A 15909-nucleotide genomic window follows, 5' to 3' on the forward strand; every position below is an offset into this window, starting at 1 on the left:
TGTTTCACATAAATCCAGGTTTGTATGGCTGGTGCTTTCTTTTGCCTAGAACTATTTCATCTAAGTCTGATAATTAGGCCTGAAATCCTGGAAGAAAAGGTCTGGAAAACAAGCAAAACATTAATTTGTAGGCAGTATTTGTTTATGTGAAAAAACAGCCTTAAAGCTAAAGCTGACTGTTTCATAACTGATGTGGTGGCTTTGCATCTCCACAGCTGTCTAACAGCCCCACAACCCCAATCTAACCTTCAAAACAGCCCCCGTTCAGTGCTACCACCCCCACATTCCCAGAAGCCCCAGCAGAGGCTGTGGTGATGGGGCCTTTAGCAGGCAACTTCCTGTGGAGTCCAGGAAACAATTTGATATGGGGATTAGGAAGCATTGAGAACAGAGTCACACATCGGACACCACTTCTCTCCCATCTCCTACTGACAACACCTCCCTCCAGGTATGAATAAACCAGCAAAAAACTGTTATTCTATTGTATCACTACACATCTGCTGAAATTTAACAAGTGTTAAAAAATTATGAAATATGTGTGTTTGGGATCAGCACTCTTGTACTTTCAGAGACGCCAACATGTTTGTTATTATCCTGCAGCAAGGAGCTGTGCAACAATGAAAACAGACATTAGTTTAAGAAAGTGAAATGGAAAATGCTGGCAGGCAAGATGGCGTAGATTAAATAAGACGAGTAAATACACTTCTGGCTGCTCCACCATTTTAATAACATAGGTCCACCAAAATGACTCACTTGTTTTTGTTTAAAAGTACAAAATAAAACAAGATCACTGAAACAACTACATCCTGAAGAACATTGCAGGTGTAACCAATTAAATATGGGAACTATCAGGTTAATCCGGTAAGGAAGGAAATAACATATCCATGGACAACTAATAGTCAACAAGTCCTATCAAGTCATAGAAGCAGGCAAACATATGCCCAACATGCATGCATAACCTTAAACATTACAACATTAAGACTTAAGATTATGAAGATTTTGTAGCTATCAGACATTACTTAAAAAATGTATCAAAACTCTTTCCAAATACCACTTCACTCACTCAATAACAAAAACTTAGGTTAATAGCTATGGTAATGGAGTTCGGAAACAAAATGGAAAACGTTGAAGTTTGGAAAAAATAAATGGATTCCTTAGTTGAACTAATGTCAGTGCTTAAAACACAATTACACACAGGAAACTTTCAAAGGAGGGAAAGTCATTGCAGGTGTTTTTTTTTTCTTATTGTAGTTGGAAAATTAAACAATTGTGTTAGTTTTTCATTTGGGAGATACCCATTACTCTAATGTGCTTTCATTTTCATAAAAGAAACTGGAATTTTGAAAAGTGGCATTGAATCTGTAAAATTGCTGTGAAATGATATTGACTCTGTTCCTTTCTCTATGGTTTAGATCCAGCCACTATGGATGTTTTACAAGTATGAAAAGTGTGTTTTAGGTAATGGCAAGGTTGGTTTACTTGTATAGCACAGTTTAGTACATGGGCAATTCAAAGTGGTTTGCAAGAATTAGAGAATAAGAAAGTAGAAAATAAAGAAAATAAAATCAGAGTAAAAGTGAATGAAGATAAAAACATGATAAAAGCAGGTAGTAAAGCATATAAAATAGTTAGACCACAACCTTAAACTGATAATACCTCAATTAAAAGTTTGACCTCAACAGTCAAAGGCAGTTCTAAACAAATTGTCTTTTTTATTATTTAAATTAAAAGAACTCAGGTTTTCAGCACTTTTCCAGTCTTCTGGGAGTTTGTTCCAGATCAGTGGAGCATGGGAACTAAACCCTGCTTCTCTATCTTTGGTTCTAGTTCTGGGTGGACAGAGTAGAAGACCTGATTGGTCTGGGAGGTTGATAAACTGACAACAGGTCTGTTATGTATTGAGGTGGTGATCCATTCAATGATTTATAGGATAACACAAGGATTTTAAAGTCTAATTTCTGAGTTACAGGAAGCCAGTGTAAGGACGTCAGAACCAGGCTGATGTGCTCTGCTTTCTTAGTTATAGTGAGAACACGGGTAGCAGAGTTTTGCTGCAGCTACCTATGAAGAAAATGTTGCAATAATCAATTCTACTAGAGACACATGTATGAATTGAGTTTTTCTAGATCCTGCATGGACATGAGTCCTTGAATCCTGGAAATGTACTTCAAATGATAAAAGTCAGTCTTGAACCCTCAGAGGCACATTAAGGTAGGTAATAAGTCAGAGTCCATCATGACACCAGTTGTAAACATTTAGAGGTTTGACTCAGGTCTGACTCAGACAGGGCTGCTCTCTGTCACCGGTCCAGCTCATAACCTTTATGGACAGGATTTTTTTAGGCACAGCTAGGGGTGAGAGGGGGTCTGGTTTGGGAACCAACAGATTTCTTCTTCTGGGGAAATGGTTGTGTTGGCTCCCTCCTGCCAAGACCTACCAGAAAAAGGTGGCGGGTCCCCTTCAGGTTTGGAGAGTTCCTTTCTCAAGTGGAGGAGTTGATCGGTATATGTTCCTACCTTCGCCTATTGTCATGAAATCTGGTTCATAACCGTAAGAACGAAATCCCGGATACATACAGCTGAAATGAGCACTCAGAGATCAGTCATCCGGGAGAGGCTCGAAGTAGAGCCGTTTCTTCTCGACATTGAGAGAAGTCATCTAAGGTGGCTCAGATATCTTTTTTGGGATATCCCATAGGCACCCCCTGGAGGGGTTCCAGCCATGTCCGAACAGGAGGAGGCGCAGGAGACGACCCAGGACACGCTGGAGGAACTATGTCTTTCGGCTGGCCTTGGAACACCATAGGCAGGAGGTATATGGGGAGAGGGAAGTCTAAGAGTTTCTGCTAAGACTGCCGCCCCCACGACCCAGTCCAGGATGAAGCGGAAGTTGATGAATAACAAACATTTAGAGGAGTATTTGTTGGTATACTTCTAACCATTGCCCTGCTTCATAAACTATTTAGCCAACTCTTGAGCTCAAGAACACAAACTGATGTGCTGACACTCTGCACTGCAATTGTGCTAGAGAGTAGAAATACTAGCTCCATCACAACAGCAGTTTGTTCAGATCCTAAAAAGAGCAAACTCCCTGGAAATCTTCAAACTAGCCAAATTTCCTTTATTTCTGGAATACTGCATTTGTGTCTTTCATATCTAAAAAAAAATATATCTTTGGCTCACTGCTCCACATTGTTTTTAACACAAATTTATGGAGATCATCGAGATTTCTTGTTGCAAATATGGAATGTCCTTTGTTCTTTTTGGTAATCTGTGTATTTCTGAATAATCCTATTAAAACTATGGATGCAGTTTCTGCCAAGCCTCTACATCATTAAAGTCATGAACACCATCCTTGACTAACACAATTGTTAGCTGTTGTCAGCTTTTTATATTTTTTTTCAAACCAAAACATGAGCCAGCAATATGATTTTCGGGAAATTCTTATGGGCTGTGGATTCTTGGTATAGTATATGACACTTAAATATTTTCTCTAATAGCTTACTGGAGTCTTAAAGTCTTAGAAAAAGCTTTGTAAACCTTCCCAGACTAACTAATGCCAGCTACTCAGCTTTTCCTGGATTTCTTTAGAATGGAGAATGATGCATTGCTTTTTGATGACATGTCAGACAGGTGCTATTTATGCGATTTCTTGATTCTACAGGTCTGATTGTAATTAGGCGTGGGTGTGGGCAGTGAAACTCAGCTCTATTTTTCAAACCACAGGGTTAATCAAGTTAACTAGTGATTAAATGTGGAGAATAATTATATTTTTTACAAAGTACCTGGTTGGATTACATAGCTTTTCTCCTTCTACTCATTTAAAATTGCCATAAATTAGCCAACACAGCATTGATGTGTTGGTAGTTCAGGTTGAGGTCAGGGTTACGGTTTCAGCAAACATCTTAGCATATGCTTGAACCTGAACACAGAGGTACTAAAAGCTGTGCTTGGATTAAGATATATCTTGAAAAAATGAAAATGCTGAAAAGCTTGAATAATCTGGTTTATATAAGAGATTACCAGAAAGCAATCTCAACTTGTTTATCCTGTAAGATGTAGAAGATCGTTTTTTTTTTTCCCAAAGACATACTGGAAATATCTGAACCAAGTACATTATAACGAGTGTTAAATCATTTTCATAGACTTCAGACATTGTAGTCAAAACCGCATAAATCCAGAACAAGACAGTGCTTTACCAGATTTGGAAAAGGTATTGACAAATAAACAGCATTCTGAAAAGCAGTTTGTAATTTTAGAAAACTATTCCAGTGTTGAATGAAAGATCAAAATCTATGAAATTGTCACCGTCATACCGTTCTGAACATGAGCCTTAAAAGTTCCTACTTCCCTCTGTGCGGTTATGAGGATGACGATGCGAAATTAGCAACAACAGTAGTTACAGATGTAGTTGAGAAAAATGGGTAATGATTTTCAAACAAGGACTTTGTTTCTTTTTAAAACAGCATAATTATCCAAAATGGGGAATTAAGATTAAATCAATCAACAACAGCCAAAACCAATAGTCTATAAGTGATTTAAGTAAAAACATACTGTCAGCACTGTATATTTAAAATGTGAAAATTTACAAGTATTTGGATAGGTTCAGATTCTCACAAAAACTTCCTGATACAGACCAGTCACTACATTTGCACCAAAAAGCCTTGAACTGAATCAATCACTGCAAACAGACTAACAACATACACTATATTGCCAAAAGTATTTGCTCACCCATCCAAATTATTGGAATCAGGTGTTCCAATCACTTCCATGGCCACAGGTGTATAAATTCAAGCACCTAGGCATGCAGACTGTTTTTACAAACATTTGTGAAAGAATGGGTCGCTCTCAGGAGCTCAGTGAATTCCAGCGTGGAACTGTGATAGGATGCCACCTGTGCAACAAATCCAGTCGTGAAATTTCCTCGCTCCTAAATATTCCACAGTCAACTGTCAGCTGTATTATAAGAAAATGGAAGTGTTTGGGAACGACAGCAACTCAGCCACGAAGAGGTAGGCCACGTAAACTGACGGAGCGGGGTCAGCGGATGCTGACGCGCATAGTGCGAAGAGGTCGCCAACTTTCTGCAGAGTCAATCACTACAGACCTCCAAACTTCATGTGGCCTTCAGATTAGCTCAAGAACAGTGCGCAGAGAGCTTCATGGAATGGGTTTCCATGGTCGAGCAGCTGCATCCAAGCCATACATCACCAAGTGCAATGCAAAGCGTCGGATGCGGTGGTGTAAAGCACGCCGCCACTGGACTCTAGAGCAGTGGAGACGCGTTCTCTGGAGTGACGAATCGCGCTTCTCCATCTGGCAATCTGATGGACGGGTCTGGGTTTGGCGGTTGCCAGGAGAACGGTACTTGTCTGACTGCATTGTGCCAAGTGTAAAGTTTGGTGGAGGGGGGATTATGGTGTGAGGTTGTTTTTCAGGAGCTGGGCTTGGCCCCTTAGTTCCAGTGAAAGGAACTCTGAATGCTTCAGCATACCAAGACATTTTGGACAATTCCATGCTCCCAACTTTGTGGGAACAGTTTGGAGCTGGCCCCTTCCTCTTCCAACATGACTGTGCACCAGTGCACAAAGCAAGGTCCATAAAGACATGGATGACAGAGTCTGGTGTGGATGAACTTGACTGGCCTGCACAGAGTCCTGACCTCAACCCGATAGAACAACTTTGGGATGAATTAGAGCGGAGACTGAGAGCCAGGCCTTCTCGTCCAACATCAGTGTGCGACCTCACAAATGCGCTTCTGGAAGAATGGTCAAAAATTCCCATAAACACACTCCTAAACCTTGTGGACAGCCTTCCCAGAAGAGTTGAAGCTGTTCTAGCTGCAAAGGGTGGACCGACGTCATATTGAACCCTATGGATTAGGAACGGGATGTCACTTAAGCTCATATGTGAGTCAAGGCAGGTGAGCAAATACTTTTGGCAATATAGTGTATTTCAAAACAGGTCATCACACCAAATGAGAAGATGACAAACAGGCTTTCCACAGCCAGGTCACTTTATGGTGACATTGATGATAGTAGTGACACACTTAAAATGTGGCAATATGAGCAAGCCAATGATTTGATCAGTTAGTGACCCACACTCTGAGGCTAACTTCAAATGTGATGAGCAATTGATTTCAGTCCAGGGTCTAATGACTGTGCAGATACAATTAGAGTTAGAGAGGTGCTCTCAGGCCTTAGTGGCCACAGGCAAAACATGTCTAAATATACAAAGCAGAGGATTTTCAAAGCAACAACTGATTATAGATAAGCCAAAGGAATGACTGCCAAAATAGCTATATGTCTTTGAATTTTGTAAAAAGAATTTTCTTACAAGCACAGAAATAAATATTTTGTTGGTGGTTTATAAAAAAATAAATAAAAAAAAGTTAGCAGATAATGGATTCAACCATTTTATGGTATGATCTGCTAGCTTTGTACATTTGGAGATTTAAATTTTTGCCTAAGTTAAAAAAAATAGTTCAAGTTTAGTTAAATTTGGGCGTGCTTTGGTGGCACCTGTGGTCCCTTCCCGCATGTCTCCCCCCTCTCTCATACCCCCTTTCCTGTCGGACTACTGTTCAAAACTCAAAAACTAAAAAAAAAAAAGTTTAGTTAGATTCAATGTTTTAAATAGAGTTTTTAATTCCTAAGTTATAAGTTAAAAATTTAATTGAATTCTGCCATTTTTTGTAAGGGTATGCTTTGATATAAACTTTTCAGTTGTAGGTCTGACTAGTTATTTTTATTTGAGGCTTTCAATTGCTTTTATTCCAAGATTGTCCTGCATTTAGTTTAATTTATCCCCCCATGCTGCATTCCTGTCCTTGCTAAAGAAAAGCAACCAATGCCATAAGGTTACAACAGTATCATACTAAATATGTGTGTTTATCATGATTTGAATTGGTAGGTTTTACAAACAGTATATGTTACATGTAGGCTTAGTTTTGGTATTATCTAACCAGAGGGCCTTACTCCACATGTTCGCCGCGGCCCATACCAATAGCTCTCCAGCTAAAAGATTTTCCCATCTAAGCTGTGGATCTCTGTAGCTCCTCCAGAGTTACCATTGCCCTCTAGACTTCTTCTCTGATTAATGTATTCTATACCTGGCCTGTTAGTTTAGCTGGCCATATGTTGGGAGGATCTGCAGTTGGGCAATACCCTTTCTGTTTCTCAGATAATTCACTGAGGAGGTTTTCTGACAGATTTCAAAAGCATATAAATCTATAACATTCCGTGATGGAGCTTGGGTTTAAACTTATCTATATTATCTTGATCTCAGGTGTTTTTTTGCTCTTTGATGCTGTTTGTTCACTTATGTCCTCTAATATAACTCTTTTAGACCTCAGATTTTATTTCTGAAACTAAAATCCAAAAGCAACAACTTTGTGTTGGTCAATCAAAGAAAACCCTAATAAATTGTAACCAATAAGATCAAATGAGAAAAAAACCTATCATGAATAAATTACTATATTATTCAATATCATCTATTTCTGTGTCCATTCTCTTTCTCTTCCCTCAGCAGAGCGGGGGCTGGTGAAATGAGCCTTTGCCTGAAACTGGGCTGGTGGGAAAATGGGAATGTGGTCATTAAGATTGGGCCTATATGATCTCCCAGCTAAAAATACACTGTTTACTTAAGACCACTGCCAAGAAATTCTGAACTACGCAGAAAGGGGAGAGGGTGGGAGGGGGAAAAAAAAGTAATGTTTTCAGACCGGAGGCAGAGGGGGTGTGTGACAGGAAGTCTGAGATTGTGAGTCAAGAAGTGTGTGCTGTCAGCAAGAAGTTTTATGATACAGAAAATAGACTTTTAGACTAAATACAGTCACTCTAATTGCAAATGTTCATGATGATATTATAAAAAGTCCGATTGTATATACTACATAACATAAACAGGACCAACAGGAAGTAAGATTAAAAACATACTGTTGTAACAGGCCCACACCTATGAACTTCATGCAAACACTTTTTAATGCAAAAAAAGACCACAAAACAAAGGCAATCTTTTTTCAGGTATCTGTTTTCATCAGGTTGCAATTAGTACTCTGCAACGGCCAAGTCATAAGAAGCACATTCAGAGCAAGGTAAGTGATTTGAGGAGTCAAGTAGTAAGGATGAAAGACAGATGTGAGAGAAAGTGAGGTTCTGAAATAGAGGATATGTGCTGGTTGCAATACTATCGCATTAGCTTGTTTGCACTTTAGAACAAAACAAAGGACAGAAAATCAGGTACAATTATTATTCCTAGTTATGCTTAAATGCAATCTGTTAGTTTCCTTAAACAATTTTCTTTCAACCTAATTTGGATTTTAAAATTTACTGCATCTGACTATATTTGAAAAATTTGAATTGATGAACAGAAGATTTGAATCTTAAACTGGATCCCACATTACTGGACTGGTTTTAATCTAGAATGCAAAGGTTTCACAAAAACTGGAGTGGGAAAGGATTTAACTGAACATACATGCATTGCACAAGAATGAAGGGGAATTTGAATCATTTAAATTTGGATAAGACTCTACTGGCTTTGGCATCACTGGATTACTTTGGTCTGGAATACCTGGAATGAACTTTTTTAGGGCAGTACTGATTTAAAAATAAGAATTGTTGGAGTATGAAAAATAATCTAAAAGGAATCTAGAAATAAAACATTAATTAATTAAAGGTACGCTCTTGTTCTTATTTTGATTTTGGATTATTTGTTTTGAAAATGTAAGAAAAACAGCTATTTGTATGTACAGTTCAGTTCTGATATTTCAACCTTGAAAGTTCCCCTGATTTGCTCTATAAAAGTTAACGCTCATATAACCTGCCTTGCCTGTTAAACAGGACATAAATAATTAATGTGGCACCAGTTGTTGTATTAAAAGGTGCCCAACTATACCAGCGTAACATGTCGCATTCTTAATACAGCTCAACTTCTGGGTGTGTCCTCCAATTGGTCAGGTAATGACCAAGTGAAACCTTCTGTAATCTCTCATCTCCAATAGGTGTGATGATTACATCTGAGCTTTTAACACACTCCCTTCAAAACCAGTTAATTACGCTTTCGCCCAAGGCTACTGTCACCACCCTAACAGTGACATGTACACGACCAAGCCACACCCCCACAGGGAGTGCTAATGGGACAGGACTGAGTCACCAAGACTTCACTTCTTCCTTTTACATTTTTTCCCCTTCAAATCTCCAGACACAGCATGTCCTGTGTAACTGCAGCTACATTTCTCTCACCAAGCCACTTCCGAAGACAGCCTGATTTTTGTTGGCGGTTACTGCAGACCCTTGTTGGTTAATTTGTGGAGTAATCTAGTTTGACTCATTGCCTATAAGTAAGCAGTAGCTGTTGTAGATGACAGATGGAGATAGGGTAAAGATGAGGACATGAGGAAAACTCAACTACATCACTGTCAGAAATCAGAGACAAAAATAATCTTCATCAACCCCTCCTTGAAATGCTCATTTCTTACCATTACAGAGTGCTGCCAAAAAATTGGTACCTCTTGAACTTTTCAAGTTTTGCCTTGAAACAATGGGAATCTAATATTTTAATATTCTGTCATATATTCTGGGATATTGAATGTCCACCAATATCTCTAAATACGTCTTAAATCTTTTACAGCTCTGCTGAATGATAAAAAAAAGCAACCCCACAGCATGATGCTGTCACCACCAGTTGGGATGGTGTTATATATATATATGCAGCGTTAACTTTTTACTTTGCATGTAGGCTAGAAAGTTTATCTGGGTCTCATCTCAACCTAGCATCCACTTCAGTTTTTCATGATGCTTGTGGTAAAATTGACTCTATGGCTTTCTTTCAACCCTGTTTTATTTTTATTTTCTGACATGTGAACTACAAATAATGCAGATTTTTATAGATATTCCTTCCTGAGCTGTGGATCTCTGCATATTAATTTACAGGGGTGTTAGAATATAGATGGTTGGATATTAATACATACCACTCTTCTGATGTTTATTGATTCCTTCCAACACACTTTAGAAGCATAAATGTGGAAAAAGTTGAAGGGGGGGTTAGCCATGTCAATGGCAATATATTATTTGTCAAAAGTTTTTCAATTCTTAAGATGATCGAAACCATTATCATATATTTTCAAAATGACAAAGAACCAGAGAATGTGCCTCAAATATATTCAACATGTTCTTCATGAGATGCTATAGAGCACTGGTCTTAAACTCATGCCCTTGAGGCCTGGTGTCCTGAATATTTAGATAAGTTGTTTGCCCAACACACCGAAATCAAACAGGTAAATCGCCTCACAAGAAAGAATTCAAGCTTTCCAGAAATCAGCAGATGTGTCAGTCGGGTTTGTTGAAGCAGACGCATCTAAAAGTTTGCCGGACACCTGCCCTCGAGGATTACTGTTTGAGACCAATGGTATAGAGGAAGTGAAAAATGAACTACTGACAAATGGGGCTGGCTCTGGATAAATGAAGAAATACCCTAGCAATCAGGGGAAGTATATAATTCAAAAGAGGAAACTATTACTACTTTGGAAGAAGTTGTTTCCCTTTTCTTACCCGTTAGTTCCATTGGCTGCACAAGTAGGCTGAGAAACTATCGCCTCAGTTGGAGTCTGTCAAAAGAAGACAGAGAGACAACATGTAAATAAATAATGCAAAAGCAGTCATATTCTGTCCTTAGAAATATTCACAGGTTGGAGGGATCCCCTCAGAGGCAATGCCAAGGCAACTCATGCAGATGTTCCTAGCAGTCTAAGCATGTAGCTGCACCGTCCCTGTAATCCTTGGCTTGCACTTGCAAGGGGTATGCTTATGAAGAGAAAGATGGCATGAAATACAGGCTAATTAAGTTTAGAAGCTAAGAACAGAGGGGTCTTTTGTGCTACAGCTGCCTGTGCCCAAATCTTCACACCCCAGAATTCTTTAATTCAGACCGGTCATTTCTGTCTGAACATTTGGCTAAAAATAAACTCTTTGAAGGTGCAGAACAGAAACAGTTGCCTTAATGTTTTGATTGTAAATACCCTTACGCTAGATCTATATAAACGGCACTAATTAAAATAACTAGTAGCCACATTAAAGCAAGGTACCTATTCATTCTAAGCTGTTCTAAGTAAGCTTAGACATATAATCATCATATGAAAAACAGTGTTCACACTGTCAGATATTGAAAAATAAACTTTGTTTGAAAAATGAAGCTCCTAGTTCTAATTCTCCTTCCCTAAGCAGAAGATTGAAGATGGGTTTTCTTTCACAGTGATTCAGCTCCTGGAGTTTCAACCTGACCTTGGAAAACCCCGTCAGAGATCAGAGCCTGCCAGTGTGCAGTTTGGACCGAGGCCCTGGTGTGCAAAGAAACGCAGTGTGTCCCCGCGGCCACACTTGTTGTCTCTGCAAACCAAAGCCTTGAGCCAGCTCCTGCGGTTGCCACAGCCCAACCCAGGCCTACCTGAAACATAATCTAGGTCAGCTCTGGGCCCCCTAACGGCTCACACACCACACTTTACTACTGGGCAAACTGTCCTAAGTTTAGCTATTTAACCACATAAACCTACTACTGCTTGTCCTGGGCACTTCAAAAATAACGAAGTAAATATATTCTGCAATTTTAAAGGCTTGTATTAAATTTGTGTATACTTTTAGGGCAGATGGATTCTGGGTTCAATGCTGAATAGGGTTTTAATAACTGCATTTCATTAATGTTTAACCCAAAGGAGGTGCCTAATTTCAAACCAGACAAGCAAGAGTAACTGAACACCATTAGTAACTTATGAATGGAAGATACTATTTAATTCTCTATCCCTTCTTGCTGCCATACAGTAAAACTAGTCAGCCAAGCCAACAGCCTCAGAGAACAAAACTCAATAAGGGGAACAAAAAAACAAACAAATCAAAATTAATAACATCAGGGACAGACAAAATGCAATTTCAGAATGTGGACAAATTAGGTCATCAATAATCTAGTGGCTAAGGACAGTAATGTTTGAGCCAGACTTTAGAAAAGAAATAGAAAATAAAGCTGCCCAACAGAGTTAATGTGTTGTGGAATGAAGAACAAAGATAGCGTGTGATGCTGAGGCTTTTTAAATGAAAAAAAAATTCCCTTTTGGACGGGCAGAGGATGAATCACTCCAGACTAGAGCAAAGCGTAAAGGAAAAGAGGGAATGATGCCCTGATGGGTTCCTTTCGTGGCTTACTTCCGCTCCTGCTTTCCACAGTCTACTCTCTTGCTCTCTTTCTCTTTCCCTTTAGCTCTCCTGGGAGGCTGAATAACCAGGAGGAAATGCTTGGGCTCTGCTTGTGTCGGCCTGAAGACCAGATGTGTGGCCTGGAGGTGGTGAGGCAGAGACGCAATGGAAACCAAACATAAACCAGCCTACCATGACACCTCTGAAGGCAGAGGGCAGTCCTGATGGCTAACGGGATTTAGTCTCTCCCTCTCCAATGCTGGTCTATACCAAGAGCAAGATGTGTAGTGGGGTTCCAATCCACACACCTATCTGCCAATGGCAACACACTGAGCAGTCATAGTTTATTGGTAGATGTGACTAAACTTGAAAAAGAACTGAGCAAAGAAGCTTCAAACATGGAAAGAAAGTGAATGATATAGAACACGTCCAAAACCTAGTGCAGAGCAGTCCAACAGCGGAAGCATTCAGCTCAGTGGGACTGTTTGGGCAGCTGCTGAGGAGTTGTTTCTTTGAATGAGGACTGTAAACAAGAAGAGGAAAGGCTGTGACATGGCCCTCTACTCTTGCGGACCAAAAACTTCTCATGCGTCAGCTCTGACTCATAGCTCCATTCCAGAAACTGAAGAAAATTGGCATCTAAGCCTTTGGTGTTGGGAATGCCAGTAAGGGTATTGAAAGTCTTTAGGGGAGAGACTCCATCAGCTTTGTAGGTTACTGTGGTAAATCCTGGAGGACGGCCTACGAAACTGCCTGTTTTAGTGTTGAGAAGGCTAAGAAGAAACAAACCCTAATGCTAAAAAAGGTGACAATAAACCCACCGGATAATGTAACCGCAACAGACCATCAACAGACATCAGACATCAGCAGACATCCGACATCAACAGACATCTGACTTTTGTTTCATTGATGTAGGAAGGCATAAATCCAAAGTTAAATGTGTACATAATTTGATCACTAGATGAGACAGTATACGTTTTGGCCATTTCAGAAAATTTCCCCCTATTAGCCCCACTGCTTTACTACATCAGGTTGACCACACATGTGCTCTTTTGTTGCAGAATTGGAACAACCACTAAAGATTTGTGACAGCATGTCAAACAACACCTCTTAATTTTACACTAATCTATAGAGATGAATGACACACCTTTAGACACATTAAAACTGAAAGTGAAGCCAACAGCCTCATATACCTTCTTATTAATTTGGCAAAGAACTATTGGGTGACTTGAGAGAACTTAAAATTTATCAACATTTCAAGCAGTCAAATAATTACTAATACTAAAGCAATTAGGATAATGGTGATAACAAATGTAACTGAAGAAGCAACAAAACACTAGATTCTGCACCACTGAACACTTTTTCACAAAGAGACCACGTTAAAAGTGGCACACTTGGAGCATAGAGTTTTTTCCCATGGTAAATCAGGGAACTAATATTACAGCAGCAAAAGCTTTGGATGACTGAGCTCCTTATGAGTAAATCTTGAGAAATCCCTTCTAGATCTACCCAAATCACTGTCAACACTAGTAAAAGACAATCAAGCTCAATAATGTCAAATAGCATACTGCCTTAGAGAAGATATCTAACTATTAGCAGAGCAGATCTGCACAAAGAGCTACAATGTTTACCGCAAACCAGTTACACAAAATCAAGAGGAAACAAGGTTTATTTAAATAAATCAAATTATCGAAAGTATCAAAAATTCAATAATGAGTAACTCTATTACAACTCAACATATTTATCAAAAGCTTTGCCTTCTGCAAGAAACTGTTCAATGCTTTTGATTGCTTGAATAAAGCCTTAGTTTAGTTTCTAAAACTGCCCTTTCCATTAGGATGTAATCTGATAAACTGAACAAGTCACAAGTCAGAATGCAAAGATAGAGCTCATGGAAGGGTCTGAAATTGGCATTATAGGTGCCTGTCCTCTTTGATAGGCATTATCTAAAAAAAAATATCCAGAGATCACAATGTATGATTTTTTAAAACTATTTATTTGTATGATAGAGCTGCAGATACGTATTTGAACACCTGAGAAAATCAGTTAATATTTGGTACAGTAGCCTTTGTTTAAAATTCCAGAGGTCACATTTTTCTGTGGATTTAAACCAGGCTTGCACACACTGCAGGAGGGATTTTGGCCCACTCCTCCAAAAAGATCTTCTCTAGATCTGTCAGGTTTCTGGGCTGTTGCTGAGGAACTCAAAGTTTGAGCTCCCTCCCTAGGTCTGGAGACTGGCTAGGCCACACCAGAACCTGGATATGCTTCTTGTGTTTAAGGTCATTGTCATGTTGGAAGATAAATCCTCGACCCATCTTCAATGCTCTAATTGAGGGAAGGTTGTTCCCAAAAATTTCACAATATGTGGCCCCGATAATCCTCTCCTCAGTACAGTGCATTCACCTTGTCCCATGTGCCGCCAAAGCATAATGCTACCACCCCCATGCTTCACAGTTGAGATGATGTTCCACTGTGGACCTTTTTTTCACCAAGCTGCTTGGCAATTTCCCCACAGCCCTTTTCAGCCTTGTGGACATGTACAATTTTGTCTCTAGTTTCTTTCGACAGCTCTTTGTTCTTGGCCATGTTAGTAGTTGGATTCTTACTGATTGTATGGGGTGGACAGGTGTCTTTATGCAGCTAGCAGCCTAAAACAGGTGCATCTAATTCAGGATAATAAATGGAGTGGAGGTGGACACTTTGATGGCACACTAACAGGTCTTTAAGGGTCAGATTTCTAGCTTATAGACAGGTGTTAAAATACTTATTTGTAGCTGTATAATACAAAAAAAAAGTTTAAGAAAATCATACATTATGATTTCTGGATTTTTTTAGATGCATGGAAATGCACCTAAGATGACATTTTCTGACCTCTCCATGATTTTTCCTCACTGTACATCATTAAGGTTAAAGTTTTAAGTAGCCGGCTAATAGAAAAATATATAAATGAACATTTCTGATCACAAACCCATTCCCGGGGCAGGGATGGTAATTGAGGATGTAACAAGAAAAAGTCAAGACAAAGGGTCTTTGTCACTATAGGGACATATCTTTTACCTGAAAAGAATAACAGATATACGAAAGTCTTCCGTCTTAATTTTTACTGAATGAAACTCAGAATAATCTGTCAACAGGATTTCATAAAATTCGATATGTTTTACATGCTTATTGAGGCACATTTATTAAATAATTTCTTCATATAACAGGATTACTGTGAAACCTTTACCATCAGAATGAAACAAAACTGCTGTGTAATTTGAAACCCAGCTTTTTTGACTGCTCATGTTTAATCAAAATGTAGAAGTTATTAATTTCATGGAACTATCCATTAATGGAGTATGTAAACTCTATTTTGAGGGTTGCACAAGTACAACAACATAAAGAAAGTATGCCTATTATTATACATGATATACTCAATTATCAGAGAACAAAAATGTGTTTAATATTACCTAATCAGTAAACGATCGCCTGAAAGTTAAAAGATATGGTGTTTATTCTTTATCTGTAATGACAAAGAACCAGGTTGTGGTGTCTGCACTACATTTAGCAAAATGTTTCTTTCTTATTAGACTCAAAAATCTGTTTAAGCCTACTCAGCTAATAGCTCCTGTTCTCAGCCACTCAGACTACAATCCAACAAACATTGAACCATTGCTCTTCTGAGGAGCAAAGGTTGCATTTAAATGGGAGAGGTGGGAAATAGAATGACAAAGTATCGGTGAGGATTG

General features: G+C 39.0%; 1 protein-coding gene across 1 annotated transcript in view; it reads right to left on the reverse strand.

The window, feature by feature from the left end:
- plekhh3 (pleckstrin homology, MyTH4 and FERM domain containing H3) overlaps positions 1-15909 on the reverse strand; it is a 43046-nt gene that overhangs the window by 23403 nt on the left and 3734 nt on the right. Inside the window, exon 2 of the mRNA XM_038278277.1 lies at positions 10547-10602. Coding sequence (XP_038134205.1) covers positions 10547-10602 — 56 coding nt within the window. The remainder of the gene's footprint in view (positions 1-10546; positions 10603-15909) is intronic.

This window comes from Cyprinodon tularosa, unplaced genomic scaffold, assembly GCF_016077235.1.
Source record: "Cyprinodon tularosa strain WSP-4 unplaced genomic scaffold, ASM1607723v1 ctg14, whole genome shotgun sequence".
NCBI lineage: Eukaryota > Metazoa > Chordata > Actinopteri > Cyprinodontiformes > Cyprinodontidae > Cyprinodon > Cyprinodon tularosa.